Source organism: Crocodylus porosus, unplaced genomic scaffold (assembly GCF_001723895.1).
Source record: "Crocodylus porosus isolate Cpor-Errol unplaced genomic scaffold, CroPor_comp1, whole genome shotgun sequence".
Lineage (NCBI taxonomy): Eukaryota > Metazoa > Chordata > Crocodylia > Crocodylidae > Crocodylus > Crocodylus porosus.
In genome coordinates this window covers 3,773,463-3,797,121 of record NW_017728942.1, presented here as the reverse complement: position 1 = coordinate 3,797,121, position 23,659 = coordinate 3,773,463, and the positions used below count along the sequence as shown (strand labels likewise).

Sequence of the window (23,659 nt, the reverse complement as noted above, 5' to 3'; positions counted from 1 at the left end):
CAGGGGTCCCCCCATGGTACTTACCAGCTCGGACTGAGCCGCAGCCAAGAGCGCACAGCCTGCCCTCACCCAGAGCACAGATCCAGGGGGCAAGTGCCCCCTGTGCCTGCGCCAAGGGTGCACACAGTGGTGGGGTGCCACCTCCCTCCCCACCCTGCTGTGCCTCCTGCATGAACTGCCTATGGCTCCGCTCCTCCTGGGCAGTGCCTGCCTCAGCCCCACCCCCACTCTCTCCCTCACCATGGTGGCCTCTATCTGTCCCCCCACATCCCTTCCTCCCCACCCCACAACAGTCTTTCTGGCTGGATGCTGCTCTCCAAGCTCCCAGGCTGCATTCCTGGCAGCATACATGCTGTAGCTGAGCACACGCAGACAGTATTTAAAAAAAATCAGCAAAATTACCAGTGACATCAGCCACAAAAATCTAATTGCCAAGAACATCAATTTTCCTTTTACTGGTGCCGATACGATATGGACCGATGCATCAGTGCACTTCTACTTAATATACTTCCAGGCCTCCTCTGTACTTATTATTTCTGAACAACAGGCTTTAATTCAATCCAAGTGACAAAAAAAGTCAGCTATGAAACTACCATACATACTATTTTAGGCCACAGACACACAAATACATCAATTGTGACTCATGCAGGGTACTTTTCATACACCAAAGCTGCTCAAGCCTACTAGGTTAATCTGTTTGCTTTTAGACATTAAAAAAAGGATAATCTTTTTGCTTATTTAAAAACTGTTTAAATACACATCAGACTGGAAGGAAGATGTGCCACCTCTTTCATTTATTTATTTAACTCCAAGCAGCTAAAAGGTAGCCAAAAAAATCCCTACATTATTTTTACTTGGTTGCATACTCTGGAAAGTTTCAGCAGCTAAGGAGTTAAGCAAGGGTTTTGTTTTTTTTCCCCTCCACATCATTCACTCTGCTCTGTTAGCAACTAGAGGTTACAGTCATAGCAATACTATCTTTAAGCAGCAGCAATGCAGTCTCTACAGATTTCAAAGACTAGTTTCACTGCCTTTAAAGGCTGTGTCAGAACAGTCAACAAAAATTTGGAGAAGATCAAGCTTTCTGTTGTCATTACATAAAAGAGACTGCCTGTTCTGAGTGCTTGGGGGCCACTGCAGAATAAACTATTAAGCACTATGAAATGCTAAACTAAACCCTAACAAAAAAATTCTGTTAATATTTAACCTATTTAATCCAATGTGAGGTCTCCACATAAGCAACAGAATGAAGAACTTAATCTGATTTTCACCTGAAGGGCAATGGGACTTCATACATTTATAAAATTCTGCTGCTAACATCTGGCTCCTCTTCTGCAAGGTGAGTTTAAATAAGCTGAATTTTAAGAATTTATTTTTTATAGAAAATGCTTTTAAAAACATCTTTAAAAGCTCTAAAACAAATGCTTTGATTCTGACCAAGGCATTTCACTATTGAAAATTAGAGGCTTTTATTTTTAGATAACATTTAGACTAAAAACAGCTTTGAATTAGATGCGTGTGTGAAGAAAGATTGTTAAAATGCTAAATGCTTTTTTTTTCTTATAATATAAAAAGCCTCGTCTGTGTAAATGCAAGCTACAATTTGTTGTTAATCGCTTAATTTCTTTTAACTCTGTAACCCAGGGCTTTATATCTATTGCCAAAACACTACTGCCATAACATCTTCACTAAACTGCTACAAGTACAAGCATTTTGTGCAAGGAAGAAAATAACTAGAGAAAGCAGCTGAAATATTACCCCTCATAAACCCGTTTGATGTTTCTAGTCAATATTAATCCCCTATTCATCTTTTGAAGTCAAAAGAACTTTATGGAAATATTAAATTTAAAGGCCCAATCTGGCAAAATTGTCATTTACTTACCTAATTGGCTATATATAAAGTTGTAACAGAAGCAGTTTCAAGGTAATTTAGGAATAATTATAAGAATATATATGAAATGGTATTTCCTTCTATTACTTTATTTTGAAGAACTTAAACTTTTACTTTTTACTTCAAAAGTGACTTATCCCCTATATAACATCACTACTCGATTTATAAAACAGCTCATCAGGCAGATAAGATATAAAAGAGTCCTGGAAGTGTCAGTGTTCCTTAACCCTTTCATGACACTAAAATTAGAGACATTCAATTTTCTAAAGCAATTCAACTCAAGAAATTACAGAAGTACAGCCAAATGTTTAATTAAACTTTAAAAGGATTAAACCCCTCCAAACAACACATGAAGTAGCTAATTTAGGTGTGCAGTGACATAGCCCAGAATTTGGAGGACCGAGAGGGACCCAAAAAAGTAAAAATTCATCACAAAAACTATTCAGTTTGCTTTAAAAAAAAAATTAAATATACTGCATGCATGTATTTTATGCAACAGGATCTTGATGGACTGAAATTACTAGTATGTTGGCACGTGTCTATAAATATTCTACTATGGGCCCCACCTGTCTTTTAAGCTTACTTTCTCAAACTAAAATTGAAGAGTTTGTCTAATCCAGTAATTTTCCCCCTCTACCATTATTAAGGCTATCGCTACATGCACATCCTGGAAATATAACATTCATCAACACTGTCACAATTGAGTGCCTGAAACTCAGGATTTAAATCTATACTTCAGTCCCTGAAAATTGGCTTGATCCTTTGAGAGTTCAGCTTAGTTTCAAGTGGAGGGAGAAAGAGACTTAAATGTTTTACATTTCAAAGAACTGGCCATGATATATGCCAGCTGATGATATGCCAACATTGATCCAAAGACCTACACTCCATGCAAGGAACACAGACCAAACTATGGCTGGTATTTCAGCTCTATGGTAAGAATATCATCTGTGAAGGGTCTGTTTTCACCCAATAGCCTTGGCATTGCATCACCTTCTTGTAGGTCCATGCCCAAACCCTGATCACTTAAGCATGAAGAAGAAAGAAGGGGATTTCTAATGTCATGCCCAACTTGCCAATTACATGCTCCAATTAAAGAGAATTTAAGACATCTTTATAAAAAGGTAATTAACTGGTACAAGAAAAAAAAAATCACATTAAGATGAAAACTATTAGTTTCAGCCCTAACATTTAAAAAATGCTGTCACTTCCTTCAAGTGAATGCTATCAATTAAAATCCATTTAACAGACTGTCAGCAGACACTTCTCTTATCTCCTGCCCCAATCCAGTTCGTCATAGTCATAGCATCCTGTCTTGTGAGATCTGAAATGGTTGATTAGGGAATGTTTTTACTTTGTATACTACTTAGCACATATCTTTGTACATCCGCCAACTTATATACCGTAAGACAGGCTATATAAGCCTCAAACGAGCACTTCCCAAAAATGTACAAATAATTTAACCAGATAATTAACATTATGAAACAAGTGAAAGCCAGTTTTTTAGGATTTATGGGGTGGGAAGGGAAAGGGTTAATAATTGGTCTCTCTCTCTCTCTCTCTCTCTCTCTCCCCACCCCGCAGTTATTACATGTTCTCTTAAGAGGCTCAAAAAATCCCTAGAAATATTTTGACTTTGGGGAAGGAATCTTTTCTTCTCACCTATCACATATAAGTAACACATTATAAGCCAATTCCTTGGTAACTCCCATTTTTTAAATCTATCCTTAATGAGATACTGTACTTCCTGTGTCAGAACTGACGCTAATACAATGTAACAGTTCACCAATGATTTACATGCTATTTAAATATTTCAGAAAACCCAATAACTGCATATTTCTTGTCCTTCAATATAATGCTTAGGCTTAGCATGGTGAACCTCAAAACGTGCTCTAGAGATCCTCATCCTATTCACTAAATTAGAGTGACTTCCCTATTCTACCTTTAATTATTCATTCATTATAAGCAGGTTTTCTGGCTCTAAGACAAAGTCAGTGCTACACTACTGTAACAAACTCTCCTCCCACTAACCTCCACTACGGGTACATAAAGTCCATTATGCTAATCTTTTCTTGGCTCTGTTAGTCCGTCGGCAGCAGTGCTGGCGTATTTGATTATTCCTCTGAAAAACCTTGCATCTGCCTTGCAAAAGGCATTCTTCTCTAACTGTTTTCTCCACAACATCAAAAATTTGATGCTGATGGGAGTGCTGAATTTTTCAGCTTAAACAAACGAAGGGCTCACTTAGAACCAAGCTTGCACAAGTGTGTTTATGCAGTAAGCCATATCCCTTATGAGCCACTAAACAAATATATATATTCTTCTGGGACTGGATGTCTTAATGTTTTTTCTTTGGCCTATGCATTTGATGTGTACTGAAGAATATGTACAGATCAAGCACAACAGGGAAACGGATACAAAATTGAAGCAAAATCTTCCAAAGAATGGATTAATAAGCAGAAGAGGAAAAAGGCATTCTTCCAGTACGAAATCCTGCGCAAACCAGTAAGGACTAAGCTAAATACATTCTTTATTGAAAGTCTTCTCTCCTAAAATTTTAAGTTTTAATCATTATAAAAAAATCTAGCCTCGTCACAAATTCTCAGATTTCAGTACTTAAAGTCTTGTGTTCCTGTTTTACTTAAGTTCCATTATCGTCCTTTGTTTTAGAAGCTGGGGGAGGAGGGGTAGAAGGAGTGTCTTTTATTGAACGAAACTAAGTTAAACGAAAGCAAAGACTCGTAACACTTTAGCAACAAATCCAACTATCAAATGTACCAATTTAGCTTACGAGACGCTAAGATATACCCATATTAAGTGAGGTTAACAGACACAAAATATGATAAAGTTGCACGTGAAATATCAACATTTTTTTTCTACAAGCATTTAGCTTGAATAAAAGCAGGGAAAAGCAAAGAAACCAACCCCTCAAACACTCCTACAATCACAAAGCAAAACATTCAGGAGTCCTAATCATCATATTGTCAATTTGACTGATTTTTTTTTTTTTTTTAATTCTTCAGGAAGGTTTATGTACTACTTCACCAAATACTTCAAAAACAAAGGCTTCAATTAGCAGCTGTAGCAGACAGGAGAGCCAAAATGAATTAGCTAGCTGCTTGCTCTACGAGCATTAAAATGTACTACTATAACACCAGTGATTTACTGTATTACAGGAAGGATTCAAAGATTCTCAAAACAAGAAAATGCAGTTATTTGGCTGTTAGGATTCGGTATTAGAAAACTGATCTATATAGATCGTGGAGTAAACAAACAAACCAGAACTCCGGGTCACTTAATGTTAAGGAAAAAACTATATACCTTTGTGGATCAGAATTTGGTCTTCTACTGCTATTTATTTTATCATCTTTGCTGTTGCTAAATAGCTGGTCAGAGAGCTGTGCAGCTTTACTGTTGCCAAAACATTACCAGCATGTACTGCCTGCTCCAATTAAAGGAGCAACACAGGAATTGAAGAGATGCCCAGATGTTAAATAGTTGTGAGCAGCTATTTGTCTCTTGACCAAAACCACATAATAAATTAAAATATAGAAATAACATAACTAATAACTGGAAAGCAAGAGTCCGAAATAGCTAGGGTTACCATCTGTCTGGGAAAACCAGGACCCTTTTGGGTCCTCCCCCTCCTCTGTGCAACAGGTATCCTCTTTTTTGGAACTGGAAACCTGGTAACCCTAGAAACAGCAGCTCTTCTCAATTCTTTGTCATTGGTAACTGCGAGTATACAGGGACCGAGGAATTACAGGTACCACTCTTCTTATGCAAACTTCATTGCCTCTCCGTTCCCTGTTTTGGGGAGAAATTGTAGTACTACTATTTGGCACTACAAAAAGGATCTCGGCATCTGCGCATGCATCACTTTCATTTAATCAGATTAAATCAATTAAAAAACCAAAAAAAAAAAACCCAACCCTGCTTTCTCTTCTCCCTTTCAGATAAGTAAACTATGATCAAAAGAAAGTGGCTGCAGAACAAAAATGAACCAGCTTGATGCAGCAAAATCAGGATTTTTAGTATGCCTTGGTGTGTCTATTTTTATCCTCACTTTCATCTATGTAAAGAACACATTTCCTAAAGAATCAAGTGAAAAGCCAGATGCGGAAGAATGTGGCATTTATCCAGATGAACTTTGTTCAGCTCTGTTTGAGGGGAAAAGCGCAGCACCTCAGATTGGGAATTTGTGTCAGAGTATTCATCGACCCGAAATGCTTTATTGTATACAGACTCCATGCAACTGCTCTGCTGTCCTGAAGAATTTGCATTTCATAACAAAACCACTGTCTGAAGAAGAAAAAAACTTCCCTTTGGCCTACATCATCACAATTCACAAGGAGTTAGAAATGTTTGTAAAACTACTACGAGCCATTTATGTGCCTCAAAATGTTTACTGCATTCACATTGATGAAAAAACATCCAAGGATTACAAAGCTGCTGTGCAAACCATAGTCAACTGCTTTGAAAACATATTTCTCTCATCAAAAAGAGAAAGTGTTGTTTATGCAGGATTTTCAAGGCTACAAGCAGACATCAATTGTATGAAGGACCTGATTAAATTCAACAGTCAGTGGAATTATGTTATTAATCTGTGTGGCCAGGATTATCCTATCAAAACAAACAAAGAAATTATACAATATATCAAAAGCAAATGGAACGGTAAAAATATAACTCCTGGGGTGATCCAACCACCTCATATAAAATACAGGACGCATGTTAGTTACAAAGAATACGTCCATTCTGGAACATCCTATGTGTATCCAACTAAGAATGTGAAAAATAATCCCCCTCATAATTTAACCATATATTTTGGGAGTGCTTACTACATACTTACTCGAGAGTTTGTAGAGTTTACACTGACTGATGTACGAGCAAAAGATTTGCTTGAATGGTCAAGGGACACATACAGTCCAGATGAACACTACTGGGTCACACTGAATCGTTTAACTGGTAAGATGACCATTATTTATACTATGAATAACCTCTGGTTTGACGCTGTTAAACTAGCTACAGAAGTTATTTTCCTAAACTTGCATTATTCATATGATGCTATGACCTACGTGTTGTTTGGAGACAGAAACCAGAAATGTATCGTCTACTTCCAAAGGGTAGGGTAGACCACTAGCCACTGGTTTCAAAACATACTGCTATTAAGAATGTTTTCTCCCTATACCCAACAGTTTCATAGTGCTTAGGGTCAGAAGGGACCTAAACAGATCATTAGGTTCGAACCCCTGCCCTGGGCAGGAACGAGTGCTGGGGTCATAACACCCTAGCCAAGTATCTGTCCAGCCTCCTCTTGAAGACCCCCAAGGTAGGCGAGAGCACCACTTCCCTTGGGAGCCCATTCCAGAGCTTGGCAGCCCTAACTGTAAAGTAATGTCTCCTAATGTTCAGCCTGAACTTTCTCTCTAACAATTTGTGGCCGTTATTCCTAGTAACCCCCAGCGGTGCCCGGGGGAACAGAGCCTCACCCAACTCCCACTGGTCCCTCTTGGTGAGTTTGTAAACCGCCACCAGATCCCTTCTCAGCCTTCTCTTGTGGAGCCTGAATAGGTTCAGACCCTTTAGCCTCTCTTTGTAGGGTCTGCCCTGCTGCCCCTTGACCATGAGAGTGGCCCTCCTCTGGACCCTCTCAATGCTAGCCACATCCCTCTTGAAGTGCAGCACCCAGAACTGGACGCAGTACTCCAACTGCAGCCTAACCAACGCCGCATAGAGAGGAAGGATCACCTCCCTGGACCTGCCTGTGATGCATCTGTAGATGCACGATAAGGTGCGGTTAGCCTTACTGACCATTTTCTTGCATTGGTAGCGCATGTTCATCTTGGAGTCAACAATGACTCCAAGATCCCTTTCTGCCACTGTTTTGACAAGACGGGTGTTCCCCAGCCTATAGGTGTGTTGCATGGTTCCTGCTCCCCACATGCAGTACTCGTCTGTGTTGAATTCCATCCCATTCTCATCCTCCCACCTCTGTAACCTGTCTAGATCTAGCTGTATTCTGCCCTCCCCTCCAGCAAGCCCACCTCACCCCACATCTCGGTGTCGTCAGCGAATTTGGACAGCGCGCTTTCCACACCAACATCCAGATCGCTGATAAAGATGTTGAATAGTACAGGCCCCAGGACCGAGCCCTGGGGGATTCCACTGCCCACGTCCCTCCAGGTCAAAAACGACCCATCCACCACCACTCTTTGGGTGCAACCATCTAGCCCAGAGGTGTCCAACCTTTTTGAATGTGGGGCCGGATCATAAACTTATCACCCAGTGGGCTGGCGAGCCATATTCAAAGACCTCACAGGAAGCGGTATCACATCACTCCCCCTCCCCCAAAATGAAAGTACAGTGTTTACTTTTGTTTCCTGCTGCAGTACCTCGGACCTAAGAAAATGACTATGAGGGCTGCATGGCAGCCTGCGGGCTGTATGTTGAACGAGCCCGATCTAGCCAATTTGTCACGTATCTGACTGTGTAGGCATCAATGCCGCAGTCACCTAGTTTACACCTCTTTTGGTGTAACGTATACATTTCTTCTTCTAACAAAGTAATAAATCAAGAAAAATCAAGAGATATTAATTTCAAGCTGCCAGTTATCAAAATGCATGTAAATAAACAATTAACAAGACAATACTTTATAAGGGTATCTTCAGAGATATGAAAAGTCATTCCCAAGGGGTATACAGAATAAAAGCCCTCTTCAGCCGCGATTATTTTTCCTCCCCCCAGATTCTCCAGGTGCCACACCAAATGCAGCCTGGGAAGGAAATATACGAGCTATTAAATGGAAAGATCAAGAAGGAGTTAATCATAATGGCTGCAAAGGTAATGCAATTATTCCAGGAGGACCTAGTTTTACATTCAGACTGATGTACTTGCTGTAACTTTTCTTGTAGAATACAACATACATTTCATAATTATCCATGAAATGCACCTCAGGAGTTATGCATATTTTATTGTGAATGTAACAAATAAAATAGATAAGCTATCCTACTACATTACTCTCCTATATCAAATCCAAATATCTTTCAACTTGGCAGAATGCTGCAGAAACTATTTGAGTGTACGTGTGTGCATGTGTAATATCGGTGTGTATAAATATGTGCATATATGTATACATACTAATATACACACACAAGCAAGCATTTTTTTTATTCATCAGTGAGGATGATCTTTTATAAATTAGCCAGTTTTATAAATTAATGACAGATTTCCTAACATTTTACATTCCAAGCTTTCAAGTTTGGAAACTCTAGCTTGATGTTTACCAGGTTTTGCCTACTTGCATCCATTCCCATTTATTAAATGGACTTTATCCAGAACACTAACCATAGCAGATCCAGCCTTCAAATAAAAAGAACAGGGTTTGCTCAACATCTCTTTGACAAATGCATATGTGGAGCAAGAGAACACATATATGCTCCTGAAGTTAACACATCTGGCCCATTATTATAAGCAAAAATATAGCAACACTGTGCTGTCTAAATGGCAGTTTGACCTTGGTTGAGCATGTAAGCACTGACTTTCATTAGATCTGTAATTGCCATAAATGAAGCATGAAGAACTTGGGCACAGACTAAAACAAGAAAAATGAATGGTCACACTGCAGACAGGAGATCACATCACTAACAGGCCAAGTGCACAACATGAGGCAGCATGCCCCAGTGAGGTCCGTGCACATTTCTCCCCCTAAAATCTGTTCTCAGAGTGCAGCGCTCATGTTTACAAAAAAAAGCAGTGTTAGTCTTTATCTCTGTTTCAAGTACTTGCGCACAGATGGATCTGTCACGTTTGTCAGTACTGCCCTGTCTACACTGTACAGGACAGCACTAGAAAATGTTGCCATAGGAACAGACCCACTAATTTGTTCACACTGTGAACACTGTACATAGCCGCTTCCTGGCACATGCCCAGAGCCACTCCCATTCTCTCACACTTGGCTATGCTCATGAAAGGCATTAGGTGTGCCTAGCATCATTCTAGCAGTGGTCAATGATATTTTTTCACCATGAAGCAGTCACCAAGAGAGAGCAGGCAGGGTGAATTTTCATGAGGGTGCTCCCTAGCCTTGTCCAACAGTGCAGACAAGCCCACTAAGTACCTGAAAACAAATAGCTCCAATCCATTATTCCCTCTTCTCAATATGCATTATTCATTTTTGCAGGACATTACATCAGAAATATTTGTATTTATGGACTGGGGGATTTACAATGGATCATTGAATCACCTCATTTATTTGCCAACAAGTTTGAGCCTGGAAAGTACCCCCTTGTTATGGACTGCCTGGAGAGGCGATACAGGCTTAAAGTACTGCAGCAAGCTGAAGTCCCAATAGAAGCACACTGGCGTTTTCAGGAAACAAATTATTTTAACATGAAGCTGAACAACTGAATCCATCCAGTATCTGAATTGGGGGACAAAGAATGGCAAAAAACTACTGAGATATTTTTAAAACACAGACTTCATCATGTACATCCGAGTTAGAGAACATACAGACCCATTCTGTTGTTCGCTTACTACAACCTCTGGCAATAAAACAGCAAGAAGCTTCCTAATTAAATTGAAAAACCCTTGATTATTGAATAGAAAACAATCAGCATCATTTAAAAAAAAAAAAAAAAGACTGCATCTAAGAAAGAAGGTTATCAAATACGTTAACAGATGCTTTGGAAGGGATGGAAGAGTGACACGTGCAAAAAGAAAAAACAGACTGAAGAAAAAGACAGAATATTAATTATTCAAAGTTTAATTAAAAGTGGTGTCGACTGTCTAAGTCTAGTAAACCAAGTTATTTTGAATAAAGGGAGCAGTTTACACTACATTGTAAAAGTGGCAATGCAAGTTGAAAAAAATTACTGAGATATTTTTAAGCTTACTAGACTTGCATGTAACACCTAAATTATTAACAATGAAATAATAGCAGAATATTAGTTTTCCAGCTTACTTTTTAAATTTTTATTTACCAGCACTTTGTATGTAGATAATGTCACTGTTTTGTTGATGACCACTTGCACTGCCTATCACCATGCAGTGCATGAGACAACACTCATGCACTCTTCTGGTGAAAACTTAGACATGCACTTTTCACTAAAGGATACTTGTCAGAAGCGGTAACAAGGATGCCCACTATTTGTATTTGGAGTGAAAAGGGCACCCTTTCTTAGGGACACGGAAATGTAGGTAAGAACAGGAGGTATGGTAAACACCTGGGGAAGTGGCCCCAATTTTTCATCTTGCAGAGCAGATGCATGAATGTATATGCTGGTAGTCGGCTTCCCTTGGACATCTCTGCATAAAACTACAAACATTATAGAAGATCTAGCAGCATCCAGCAAATGGACACCACCTTTAAACCTCTCTGGGGACCAAAAGAAACTGCCTGTGGTTGGAAAAATGACACCCCACTCCCCCCGGCACAAACCGGAGCACAGAGGCAGACCAGATTCAACGCAGTTGTGGACATGAGTTGGTCTCCACTCCCCATGTTCTGAACAGTGGACTTTTTCTCTTAGCCTTTCCTACGAGGCCTTACTTCAATGGCGTGCTGCTGAATGGAGTGGAGGAGTGTGGGGCAGAAATGTATTTGGTATTGTTCTCAGGCCTACCCCACTCTTCCTGGATTGAGAGGCTCTTATAAACCAACACCAGCAAGAGATAGGAAAGACCCTCCGCTCCACTCTTTTTACTTTGATTATTGTTTTGTAAAATTCTGTTTAGACTATGTTGTTGATGAGAAAACCTCCAAGCTTTAAAAATAAATGTTTTTGTCTATCTTTCTATGAAAACCCCCAAGCTTACTCCCTTCCTTCATATACATATAAACATTAAAAAAAAACCCCAACCACAATTTGGAGGCTCATTTTGTTCTCTCTCTCTGTCTCTCACAAAGCTTGGAGGTTCTCTCATCAACAGACACACATGCACACAAATTCAGGCTAAGCTGCTGACGATCGAATGCTAGGATAAACTTGTATTTTTAATGGGTTTTTTTTTTTTTAAAATCAAGTTGTCAGCCTCCCTGTAAGCAGTGTTTCTTTTTTAAAAAATTGCTTTGGAACCTTGTTCTAGTGAATCAAAATACATTTGCAAATTTGTTTTCAGTGAACTCCTAAGGGACCTAATGAAATACACATTGCTATATTTGGTTCACTCCTACAGACATTTTTATTCAAAAGTTTCAGAGCAATTTACAAATGAAGCCTCAATATTCTTGTAAAGTATTATTATTCTGCCCCCCTCCCCTCCTTTTTATTTCTTTGGGGGCAAAGGGAAGACAGAAGCTAAGTAACTTTCAGAGACACTGGTGGAGCTGGAAAAAGCTCACATCTGAATTTTAACCACAAGTTTATCAAAACCTAATCAATTAACATTTTGTACACTGGTGTACAGTTTCTAGATGGCACAGTTTAGTTGAAACGAGTTCTAACCTAAGCACTGAACATCTGTTTCACTATTTAATGAAAAAATTAGAAATTCAACCCATGTCCCCCCATAACTCCACGGTATCAAAAAACAGGAGGCAACTTTTTAACCATACCACAGCCTGAGTTTTCTTTATTGCTGACAGGTTTGAGCTGCATGATAAACAAGCAAATGCTTTTATTTATTTATTTATTTGTTTATTGTTTTAAATAAGGGGGAAAAATGTGAAAAGGGTTTCTCTCTGTACTCATAAGAGATCATCTGAAAGCTACTATTGAAACCAGGGATTATTTTATGTGTATTAGTCATAGCAAAATTAGCCATGGACCTTCTTCCTTAATGCCACCTAATTGTTTATAAAAACATTGGCGTGTTTACCTGCTCTACATGATTTCTATAAAAAAAACCCTCACTTTTAGTTGTTATTTGACCGACTCTCAGGGTCTCATGATGCCTTAGTTAAAAGTGAATACCATGATTCTGACATCTTTATTCATAAGATGCTATTTAATGCAAGAATGGGACACAGAATGTGGCCCAGATTAAAACAGAAGAATATTTTATTACAATCTCTTGCTTTCCTGTATACATTAAATATCTCATGTTAAAAAAAATAATATCAAGGTTTAAGTTAAAATCTGGCAAACCTAAAAACCCATAGTTGAAGGTGATCCTACTTTTAAAGAGTTTTAGTACAAAATGTTATATGGAAAAAAAAAAACCAGCAAGAAGAGGCATACCGGTCCCAATCAATATGCAGAGGCAACAGGATAGTTTAAGAAAAATGTTTCAGTCCTTACTCTGAATTACCACAACTCTGTTAAAGTAAAACAAACAGTATTTTAACTGTTTTTTCTCCCCAACAATAATTTAAAACAAGCCATTTATTATTATGAGAGTTTAGAAGAGCATTAACAGAATATATGTGTACGTATATGTTATATATATTTACAGAATATCAGTAAACATGTTATTTTAACCAGCAGATCATCCAAGACAGTTAGACCAGTTGTATCAGTCCGTGTTTACTGACTTCTGAAACTGTTCACTAAATAGAGTTCAGAGTCTGCAATGTCAATGTGCCCTTGTATAAGGAAACGCTATGCTGTGTAATGTACTGTAGATGCACTTACTCTAGGGTTGAATGCTGCTTGTCGGGTTGCTGTGGAAACAAAAGTTGTTGCACATATACAATAGCTGCTTTTCCAAGTTAAACATGGCACAAGTCCAGTAGTGAAGGTACTATGCCAACTGTGTATTAAAGTCTGCAAAAACTGACTTTTTCAAATAAAATTTTAAAGAAATACAAAAGATGGCATACATGACCCTACTTTTTAATTTTTTTATCATACTTCAATTTCTCTCTGCTTAGGAGGTGCTTAAGATAAATTTTGGGAGCCTGTTGTACCTTGCAAGGATAAAACCGGAACCTAGAATAGGGTTTTGGGGAAAAACAAATAATGAAAAAAACCCCACAAACCTGAAGGTTCCAAATCATTATGGATCATATACATCACCCAATATTGATTCTTACATGCTTTCCAATGAATATATGATAACTCTTGGTGGTATGTCTCGGCCCAGAATATTATCCGTATACAGGCATCTCACAGCCTGTGGCCTCTCCAGGCTGTTTTTTCTCCTGAAGGAACGCTTGAACAATGCAGCCACAACTGCATCATGGCTGCTTTCCTGGCCTCCACCCAGGGAGGCTAAAGTCCTGCCTGGTGATTGGAGATAATCTTTTTGAGTCAACAAATCCTTCTCTGCTCCCCCTCCCCCAAGTTGCTTTTTTGTAAGGCCTATGGAAACCCCCTTTTTCAATTCAGTAGTTAGACTCTTAATCATCTGATAGCATTGCTAATGACACTGTAAATGAACTCTTGCTTCAAGGCTGGCTTACCACAACTAACTCACGGCCACTTCCTCATCTACAGCCTATTCAGGATCATAGAGAATGTTGTACCATAATTGTTCAGGGGCTCAAGTTACCATATTCATATTATACTTTCCCATTCGTTCTTTGTAGTGGCTGTCTATAAAGGAAATAAAAGTCAGCACTATCATTGTTAAAGTCAAAAAAGTTAATGGTTTGGAGTCCAATTAATACAGGAGTCCATTCCTATAAAAAAAGGCAACAAAAACAAAAAAACACCCCCCCTAAAGACTCAGTTGCAAAACTTAGTTTAGACGGAACAATGCCGACTCGGCATTACGTTACCGTCTCACCAACATCCTCTCACACTTTCAGCTTCTTTCATTCCTGGGAGTCTGAGAACAGCAGAGACTTCCTATGCCTAAAGAAGGGTGACTACAACTGGAAGCTTGCAAAACCCACCCCCCTTTTTTTTTTTCCACCTATTCAGTTGGTCTAATAAGAGAAATCGCATCTACCCAAAGAATCTTGCCTAACTTGGTAATTAATCATTTTCCAAAAACAGATTAAAATAGCTTCAAGCCTTAAAACAGATATTTTACTAGTGATTATCATCCTCTAGGTATGGCAAGATAAGAGAGGTGTGGAGAGATAAGCTCAGGCTTGTCCCTACCTGGCCAATCCTCCATCACTGCCTCCATTGCCCAGCTCCAATGCAAGGAGCCAAGCACTGCAATATGTAAATTAGTTTTTGAAATTGCACGCCATTCAACTCACACAAGTTAGGGAGAGGAGCTATGCATCCAAAAATTGAGAACCACTGGTTTATACTTTCAGAGCCATTTCCTCCTCTAAGATTTGTTGCTCATTTTTCTCGCTACCCTCAGAAGGAGTAATCCACCTTATTATATAGGAACAGTGAAAAGTACAGCTGCTGCGAAACTGCACAGCTTCATGAAAGCTTGTAAAGATTCAGCTGGTGTAAATTCACTTTGTTTTTGGTCAAAAATCCTGGCAAAAGAATAAAGAAAAATAGTAAAAAAAGTTCTTATCTATGCTGGACAGATGATTTACTTAAGCACTGACTAACAAGATGACGTTCTGATTGGTTCACTGGATACTACCAAAGTAAATAGAACGTGTTGACAGAAATGGAGGCGTTACATTGTGATTTACATTGCCATCTAATCTTCAAGAGAATTTAGATATTGTGCTGTATGATCAAGACTGAATGCGTGTTTAAAAAATGACTTGGGGGCCAATTTAAAAAACAAAAAATGGCCATGCAGTGGACTACGGTTCTGTAAAAAAGACCTTCCTAAAGCCTTAATCCATCAAAATCTCCTTCCCAAATTCCCTAAAAATAAGTTCTTAACTATTTTCCAAAATATTCTTCCCGGATAGTCATATTTCGGCCAAACAATTAAAAAGGTTTTATGTTAGATGACAATAAACAATGTTTTAAACATTACAGACTTATGTTTGACTTCTTGCATCCCATGTATTCATCTATCCCTCTCACAGGTTTCACTTTTCTAAGAGAACATACAATTTGACTGCTAAGTAAGAGTAAGATGGAGATCTGAAGAGTCAAAGAGCAGTTTTAAAAGCAACTACTGTCTGAAGTCTAAACCACTTCCAAAAACCTCTCTTATGCTAGGAAGCAGCATAGTTTCTTCACTGAAAGAAACCAGCGACGATAGTTTCTGCCCATCTTAGTAGCAAAATAAAACTGTTACAATTGGTTCCAAAATTCTCAAATCATGTAATGGACCACCTTCTTGAGAGGCGTGCACACGCCATGATTCTTGACTTTAATAGAAATCCTGGGGTTTCAAAACAATGGGGACTTTTGCCTTCTTCACAGGAGGGGGCAGGGGGACAGGATTACAGAAACACTGTGCAACTTTCCTGTATCAGGTTTTTTTCCACCACAAAAGTTCCTTTTCTTCTTTACCCTGGCTCCTACTGCAATTTACCCAAGAATCACAGCAACTGGGAAAGGGTACTTTGGTGCCAGTGTCTAGCATTAGTATTTAAGAGCAATGGCACGTTTCACTGTTTTTTTCCTTTATCTTTGGATTGGCACAGTATTTTTCAGGAGTATATTTGGGATTTTGGCAGGATACAGCAATTCTGGGGTTGGATCACAGTTTCTTCATTTTGTAACAGGTGGTTGCTTTTACTTGGAGAAGGCTGAGGAATGAAAAGACAGAATGAAAAGCCAGGTGGGTGAGTGGGGGTTACCTCTTCCTTTTAAGCACATCTGAGGATCTAGCAAGACCTGATCAGCTCTGTGAATGTTCCTAGGGGTTATGTGAAACGTAACATAACAAACATGGATAGCAGGTTTGGAGCTACTGATTAATCATATTCTCCATGTGACTGGTTTTCATCCTGTGGCCTACAGCCCTCTGGGGGTCTGCAAACTATGTCTAAAGAATCTGCAAAAGATGACTATGATCAATTCAAATGATTGATCATAATCAATCACTTATTCAAATGGGTTAACACCTCCATTCAATATTTAAGGGTCCACAAATGAAAAAAAGATTGAACACCACTGCTCTATGTGGATGCTTTCTCTTTATAATGGATGTTATGAATTTTATCACTAGAGACATTGTTGGGAAGCCCTTGATGTTTATAAGTTAGCAACATCTACAGGTTGGTCCCTAGGCTCACACTTAAAGAGGCACACAACAATTTAACCTGAATGAACAATCGTGGATTTCAGATTAGTAGGGAACAGAATGGCTACACAACTTCAAGATGTGCACTCTGTGGATCAATATACCTACACTGCTCAGAGTATACCCAAGAGTAAAGTCAGCTAGCAGCTCCCAGATTACTCCAAGGTACTTGCAACTTTGTGCAGGTCAGCACTCAACTGCATTAAAATAGCACATGGGAAATTCTGGCCTAGAAATGGACTGACTATTCCTCAGATCTTAGGCTACAAACAGGTGAATGAAACTATCAAGTACTCAGCACAACAGAGTACATGAGGTCTGGCTACAGTTTAAGATCTATTACTATAATCCCCATTTAAAACAAGTCTTACCTACCATGTTGCCTCCTGACTAAATAAGGAAGAGAGACTAGATGCACAAAATAGGAAAACTAACAAATGCACGTTCTATGGGCTATGCTTTACTACCCTTGCATTTCTTTTGGGCATACACCCCCCTCCAACACTGCAACAGGTGTAATCAGAGGACCCATGTTCAAGCTGGTAACACTAGCATCACAAGTCCCTCCTCAAAAACATCCATGCAAATGCTTAGGTTTAAGACAACAGAATATGTTTTAACATATTTAGCATAGCAGCTAGCAGAACAAACCGTTAGTACTATTATCATATGTGGGCTCACCAAAGTGCTTGTGACAATCTGCAAAAAACAGAGTGAAATACTGTGGAAAGTTTTGTGTTCTAACAGCCAGCCTGTTCAGAAAGGAATACTATTAATTATTAGCTACTTATCATAGAATATACTCCATCAAGAAAACAGTAGACTTTTTTGCTTCATAAGCTTGCATGCATTTCAGTTTCTCACTACTGCATGAAGAAATACTGCACTAGGGGAATAGAGTTAATTATTGCTTGCAATATAAACAAATTGTTAACTACCGGAAGGCATAGAAACCAGTTCCCTCATGACTATTTAGAAAACCTCTGTTCCCTTCCTGTAGTTAATAAAATTCATGAGAACTTTACTGAAATATTTCTAAACAGCCAAATTAAAGCTGAAAATGCTGCACGATGTATCTAATTATCAGATCAATGTACAGAGCAGGGTTTACAGTTAATTTTTTTTTTCCAATAAAGCAATGTTGCCCGTGTACGAATTAACCCACGTACACCTTCTTGCAAATCAAAATACTAGGCAATGTTTTTTCAAGATCCTGAAAGTTCAGAGCCAAGAATGATTTATGAAATGTAGTGTACAAAGTCATAACTAAACTTCAGGTAATTCAATCCTTAGTAAAAACACAATAAATACTAACTAGACTCTGAAGCCCTAATCTTTGCTTCCTCAGCTTTATTATATAATTTTCTTTGGAGTTCTTGCACTGTCCCGCTCCATAAAATTAAGGCAACTGCACCAATGTTCAGTTAGGGCAATTAAATGTAAATCACACACTTTGATAATTTTGATACAAGCACAAACATCAAAAGAATCTCACGAAACAAGGGGTACTGGTTCATATCACTATTTTTTGTTTTGTTAAAAAAATTACTGTCTTGATAATGAACATTTATTTTAATTAAAACATGGCGATTATACAAAGATGACAAAAAGTACAGGATAGGGGGGTCAGGTTTTTGATCAGTTTTTTTCAGATCCATTTTAAACTAGCAGTGAATCTGTTCAAGCTGAACCAAGAGAGAAGTTGTTAAGAATTCCTATACGCCACTGCAGTCATAACAACACTGAACATAGCAGTAAAGTGTAGGCAGCAGCTTTTCTTTGTGTAGGTTCTTATACAGAGTTCATCACTGGAATATCTGAGTGCCTCCCAGTACCGCAGATGATTAACAATGTCACATGTCAGAGTTATGCAATTACAAAAGGTCATCTGTGCCGAGTACAGTGCCTTGTTTCAGGAGGTTTTCCTTAGCAGAAGCCAGCATGTGGGTTTTTTAATATACATTAAAAACACCATATAAGCACCTAACTCATGCCCTTAAGCAAGGGCAGGGTGAAAGAATTTAAGTTTCCAGCAGGTCCAAAAAGGTGCAAAGTCTGTGCTGTTTTCTAGGTCCTGAAAGTTTATTGTGAAGTCTAGGGCAGTACTGAGAAAGTTCTGGTCTCTCCTGCTAAGAAATTCTAGCTCTATTGCACCAGAGGACAGCTGTGGTCTTCATTACCATTCTTTGGATGCGTAATTACAATTCAAAATCTTTAAAAATTCCTTAGGAATGTAATTACAGAACAGGAGAAGATAATCATGGAAGGAGGGAGGGAAGGAAGTGTGGGGAGAAAGAGCACAGAGAAGGGGATGAAACTGGGAATCAAGCAGGACACAGCATTACCAATGAAGAGACAATGGAAGGGTTACACTGGGGGCAGTACAGAAGAGTCTGCCTCCGTCTGCATGCATGGTCCCAGCAGGATACTGTCTTACACAGTCCAGTGCTGACAAGTATTTGGATGTCTCTGAGGATTTCTTAGTGTTCAAGTGTGCTCCTCCTCAGGTGGCAGCATGCATGTAGCAACATGCCTGTGGGAGCTTTAAAAGCCACACAAAAACCCTCCTGCTTCCCTGGCTGGCCCCAGACAGGCTCCTGGACTGAGCCTATGTCAGGGGCTGAGCCTCCTATTTGCCCTCTTCCTCCTCACCCTTCCCCCAGTGCTTCAGGTTCTCAGGGATTCCCACTGTTTCCTCTTCCAACAGCTTGGGTTTTTTTCAGCGAGTCCACCAAAAGTTTTTCAGGGCCTGCCACCCTCCCCCCGCCATCAGTTTCCCACAAAAAACAGCACAATGGAGATTTCAATAGGTCCCTACCTATCAGTGGACCACCCTAAAAGAAAATAAATGTCTCAACACACATAAGAACAAATCAGTGGGGAGGGAGGAGGGGAGTTAGCAAACTTGTTTCCCTGTTTCTAGAATACTCTTACAAAAAGCTGCTCTCTGGAGCTTGAATTTGGTTGCGAATTTACATGGATGTTTAACTATGTTTGGACACAAACACAAGATAGCCATCTCTTCCTTTAAAACATTAAAACAGTACACACAATAGCATGCAATAAGCATAGTGTTTCCTTTCATCCTCAGACTCATGTACTAGACAATGTAGCTTTGAGACAGAAAGGCTGCCTTATTTCTCTAAGATGAGATGATCATTCAAGACCATCTGTCCTTTAAAAAAAATAAGAAAACTTATTTGATGCGAAGTGACTTAACAAAAAGGCTCATAAATTACTTCTGAGACTTAATACAGCTGCATATCTTATGGTGAAAAAGCGGAAATGTATGTTTTAATAATCCAGGTTCTACACAGACCATGCCTCAATACAGTGACTGGTTTACTACTTTCTTCCCACCCTCAACCCAAAAATTAGGAGTTCTTAACATGCACTTGACATGAGCAAAAGTCAAAACAACAGGTGTTTAAATGTTTTTACTGCCATTAGCAACCAAAACAAGAAAACCAGAAAACTTGCCAAGTCTGTAGACCACAGCTTGAAATTCATTGTGGTAACACAAGTCTAGGATTTCTTATTGCAACGTTCTATATCAGCTGTGAAAAACGCACTTAGATCACAGCTTGCTTATTTAAGGATTACAAAAAGGAATCAAAGCTGCACACACCCAAGTGCTCGTAGAACTGCTTCATATAAAACATGAACAAAATCCCAACCCCAAAAACGGAACTCAGGAGGAGTGATACATACAATAAAATAAAGAAAAGAGGAAAACATATAGAAGGCAGCATTGAATGAAGTAAAAAAAAATAGGGTTTCTTAGAGTTAAAATGTCCTGAAATGAACCGTGGTAAGGGAGCAGAAGAAAAGGAGCATTAAAGAGTGGAAAGATACACAAGATGTCACTGGAAAGAAAGATGTGGGGTAAAAAACAAAACAAAACACCTTAAACTTGAGAGAAGGGAAAAATTAACAGGATCTTGGATTCAGAAACCATGTAGCATTAATGAAGGAAGAAAGAGACATAGGTGCAGGGTGGGAGGGCAGAGACCTAGACAGCAGGGCTGTGTGATGCTTTGGTCATCAATTCAAGTTGGCGGCTGAATCTGAATCAAATCAGGAGACCCTTTAAGTCTCTCCGAACCGAATCGGAACCGTCCAAATCAATTCAGAGAGATTTGGAGGGATTCGATGATTCTGACAGACACAGCTTTAAATGTTTTCTTTGTACATACCTCAAGGTACCAGGCAGCTCATCAAGGCTGAGATGGTGGGGCACATGGAGCGTCCCCAGTGGACTTGGCAGCAGACCCAGAACTGGACCAGAAGCACTTCTGGTCCACTTCTGGGTCCGCTGTGACCGCCCAGGGGACCCTCCCCCTGCACTCCAGCTCGGTGACTGGTGCCTCCTGGGTCGGGGGGGCACTCAGGGTCTCCACAGCTGACTGCCGAGCTGGGAGGGTGTGGGGAATCCCCCACATACTCGGCAGGGGGACCCGGAAGTGGACTGGAAGTAGTTCTGGTCCATTTCTGAGTCCACTGCCGAGCACATGGTGGGGGCCTCCAAGCTCCTGTGGGACAGACACTCCATCTGCCCCAGCACCACAGTGTTCACAAGCCGCACTGGTACCTTGAGGCACGTAGAAAAAACATTTAAAGCTGTGTCTAGGGCCAAGTCGCCGATTCTCCGAATCAGCATCGAATCTTCAGATTCAGCCAAATCGAATCAGGACAGTGATCCAAATCAACAAATTGAATCACTGTCCCCGATTCGGGCTGAATCCGAATCAAATACGGCCCATTTCACACACCCTACTAGATAGTTGTTTTTTAAATAAGTAAAACTTTTTTTCCAGTTATGGGGAAGGGAAATCTACCTTTTAAGCCCATTTCCATCCAAGCAGGAAAGGGCAGGTCAGACAGAGGTCCTGCTGCCACAACTATTAGATACCTCATAAGCTTTAAAAAAAAAAGAATCCAGCTTTCCTCCCACACTATTGCCTTTAGTCATTTTTATTATCATAAAACTTTAACTGAAAGAAAGAGGCAACAAAGCTAATAGGAATGTAATGACCAGACACTTCAACAGCTTATTAGGCACAATACACTGTATCAAATATCTACCAGTATCATTGGTTAACCACCTATGGAGTTTACAATTACAGTGATCAAATATTGAGTAGATTTTTAATGATGCTAAGGCATGGACAGACGAACCGTTTGAATCACTGATCTCAGCTAAATGAACAGGAGTGAATCTCATTACACAATAAACTATTCCAGACAATTTCACAGCAAGTTTCCTCAGGTGCCAGTCAGCTCTATTAAATAAACCCAAGTCAGTATATTCAGCAATAAATCTAGCATTGCTTTAAAAAAAAAAGTAACACTGTCCCAAAATAGGGCCACACTAGCACAACTATTTAAAAATCTGTACATTTTAATCAATTTTATCATGTGCACCAGAGAATGGCAAAGGATAGTTGATAATGGACAATTTTTCCATAACCTGTTGGTGTGGGATGTCTCTCTTTAACCTTAGAGACGCATGCATTTGTGTGTTTTAAATTCCATAACTAACTCTTGACATTCTCATTAACTAGACAAATAGCTAAGCCTTAAAAACCAAAAACCAAATAAATGAAATAACCGCAAAGCAAAATCTTAAAATGTACAAAACTTAAAAAACAAAGTGTCTCCAGCTCCTAAAATTCCTGACCTTGACATTGTGACCCTCACTTGCTCAGTGTGTTTTGTGCTTTTACCCTTTTCAAACATACATTTAAAATAAAATAAGTAAGCCACTTCCTTCCTCATCAGTCCTCTGCTGTAAGTGGAACTAGTTCAGGCATTAAAACTGTCACATCACCAGTTGCTCAGACCGTGTCATTAAACATCAGGCCTATGCACCCTCAAAGGCTAATCCACAAGGTGCACAACACCACTATTTCCTCTTATGTTATACTTCGGAAGAGGTCTGATTTTGCTTATCCATTGGAAGATAGCTCAATGTAAAAGGTGAGTCTTCAGCAAAGCAAAACTTTTCAATTTCAGTTTAAGGGGAAAAAAAAAAGACCGAAGCACCCAGAACAAATAAAACAAATAAAGTATTTTACTGTAGAAAATAGCTACTGCCAACCAAAACAGCCTTAGAATAAGAACATTTCCCAGGAAAACCCCAAAGGAAGTGATACGGGGTTATTAAACTGGCATTCAGTTATTTTTGGCCAGCAGAGAAGTGGCATGAATGGGTTTCCAGGGGCAAGTACCATTTGGTGCTGAAGAAAGCACATACAGTTATAGTCAAGCACTGCATTACAGCGACATTCCCCCACCTCTTATTTTTAAAACAACAAAACTTACCTTGTGGCAAACATCTGCTTTAACTTCTTTAAGAGCACGTTCAGAGAACACGCACCCACAATTCCGCAAGAAACAAAACCTTTCAAAAAGATAAAAATTAAAGTAACTGACACTGCCATTCTAAGAAACTCAGCTGACAAGTACGATAAGTTATCTGTCTGAACACAAGCAACTGAAACTAAGCATCCCAGAGATGCTTAATGGGATCTTCAGAAAGGGGTGTCCAACCTTTTTGAATGTGGGGCCGGATCATGAACTTTTTATCACCCAGTGGGCCAGCAAGCCATATTCAAAGACCTTGTTCAAATTTGCTGATGACACTAAGGTGTGGGGGGATGTGGGCACGCTAGAAGGAAGCATCAGGCTACAATCAGACCTAGACAGGTTACAAGGGTGGGCGGACGAGAATAGGATGGGTTTCAACACAGACAAGTGCAAGGT

General features: G+C 39.4%; 2 protein-coding genes and 1 long non-coding RNA gene across 3 annotated transcripts in view; 2 read left to right on the top strand and 1 right to left on the bottom strand.

Annotated features, from left to right (window-relative positions):
- The window catches only part of RTFDC1 (replication termination factor 2 domain containing 1), a 51,937-nt gene that overhangs the window by 21,070 nt on the left and 7,208 nt on the right, over window positions 1-23,659 (bottom strand). The window contains exon 5 of the mRNA XM_019548169.1: window positions 23,219-23,297. Within this exon, the coding sequence (XP_019403714.1) occupies window positions 23,219-23,297 (79 nt within the window). The remainder of the gene's footprint in view (window positions 1-23,218; window positions 23,298-23,659) is intronic.
- On the top strand, window positions 4,322-10,590 carry GCNT7 (glucosaminyl (N-acetyl) transferase family member 7). Its single transcript, XM_019548168.1, has 4 exons — window positions 4,322-4,399; window positions 5,844-6,853; window positions 8,633-8,728; window positions 10,068-10,590. The coding sequence occupies exons 2-4, from the start codon at window positions 5,887-5,889 to the stop codon at window positions 10,292-10,294; spliced, it is 1,290 nt and encodes a 429-aa protein (XP_019403713.1). The 5' UTR covers window positions 4,322-4,399; window positions 5,844-5,886; the 3' UTR covers window positions 10,295-10,590.
- LOC109318778 lies at window positions 19,267-20,621 on the top strand. The gene is made up of 2 exons (XR_002103319.1): window positions 19,267-20,317; window positions 20,358-20,621. It is a non-coding gene; the product is annotated as an uncharacterized LOC109318778 (long non-coding RNA).

Bases quoted from the DNA above. Each gene is read 5' to 3' on its own strand.
- GCNT7 (XM_019548168.1), top strand. From the start codon at position 5,887: ATGAACCAGCTTGATGCAGCAAAATCAGGATTTTTAGTATGCCTTGGT. The intron at 6,854-8,632 runs GTAAGATGACCA...TCCTCCCCCCAG, and splicing joins CACACTGAATCGTTTAACTG to ATTCTCCAGGTGCCACACCA. The intron at 8,729-10,067 runs GTAATGCAATTA...TCATTTTTGCAG, and splicing joins TAATCATAATGGCTGCAAAG to GACATTACATCAGAAATATT.